Source organism: Otolemur garnettii, unplaced genomic scaffold, assembly GCF_000181295.1.
Source record: "Otolemur garnettii isolate 467f Iridium unplaced genomic scaffold, OtoGar3 scaffold00058, whole genome shotgun sequence".
NCBI classification, from domain to species: Eukaryota; Metazoa; Chordata; class Mammalia; order Primates; family Galagidae; genus Otolemur; species Otolemur garnettii.
This window is the reverse complement of record NW_003852453.1, coordinates 8,100,954-8,101,510: the sequence shown is the minus strand read 5'-3', so window position 1 is coordinate 8,101,510 and position 557 is coordinate 8,100,954. Positions and strand designations below refer to the sequence as shown.

The following is a 557-nucleotide window of genomic DNA, read 5'->3' as shown; positions in this document are numbered from 1 at the left end:
TGGTATCCACAGGGCTGAGTCTCCCAAGTGTCCTGATTGTGTGACAATGGCCTCAGGACTCCTCCCCTAAGAAGCAAATCTGTCCCTCCCTCAGGGCCCCCGGCCACGTGTGACTCACCAGGAGGAAGGCAGGGCTGACGAACTTCCAGCACAGTCTCCAGTACAGGCCTGGCTTGAACCCCATCATCTCCTGGATGTCGTTGCTGAACCTGTCCACACCTGCGCACACACAGGACGGGCCCGTCACAGCGGTCCCTCCCTCAAGGCTCTGGCCCTGGGTGGAGAACAGGGCAGCAGGGCCGGACTCTACACCCTGGGACTTTGGTGACCTGGGGACAGGCACTTTGCAGATGTGGAACAAACTCTAAGACAGTGTTGCCTTTCATGTGCTACTTCAATTCATCTGTCAGAGGGAAGCCAGGGCTCAAAGAAGTGAGGGGACTTGCCCCAGATCACAGAGCCACCGGCCTGACTCCAAAGCCTGAGTCTTGCCTCTTGCTTCCACCTCCTCTGACAGTAACAGTGACTGTGCCTTACACAGTGTGTCCCTGACTTCA

The 557-nt window shown here is 57.5% G+C and overlaps 1 protein-coding gene across 1 annotated transcript in view; it reads right to left on the bottom strand.

The window, feature by feature from the left end:
• SLC6A2 (solute carrier family 6 member 2) overlaps nt 1-557 on the bottom strand; it is a 42,834-nt gene that overhangs the window by 2,725 nt on the left and 39,552 nt on the right. Inside the window, exon 12 of the mRNA XM_003792547.1 lies at nt 119-219. Coding sequence (XP_003792595.1) covers nt 119-219 — 101 coding nt within the window. The remainder of the gene's footprint in view (nt 1-118; nt 220-557) is intronic.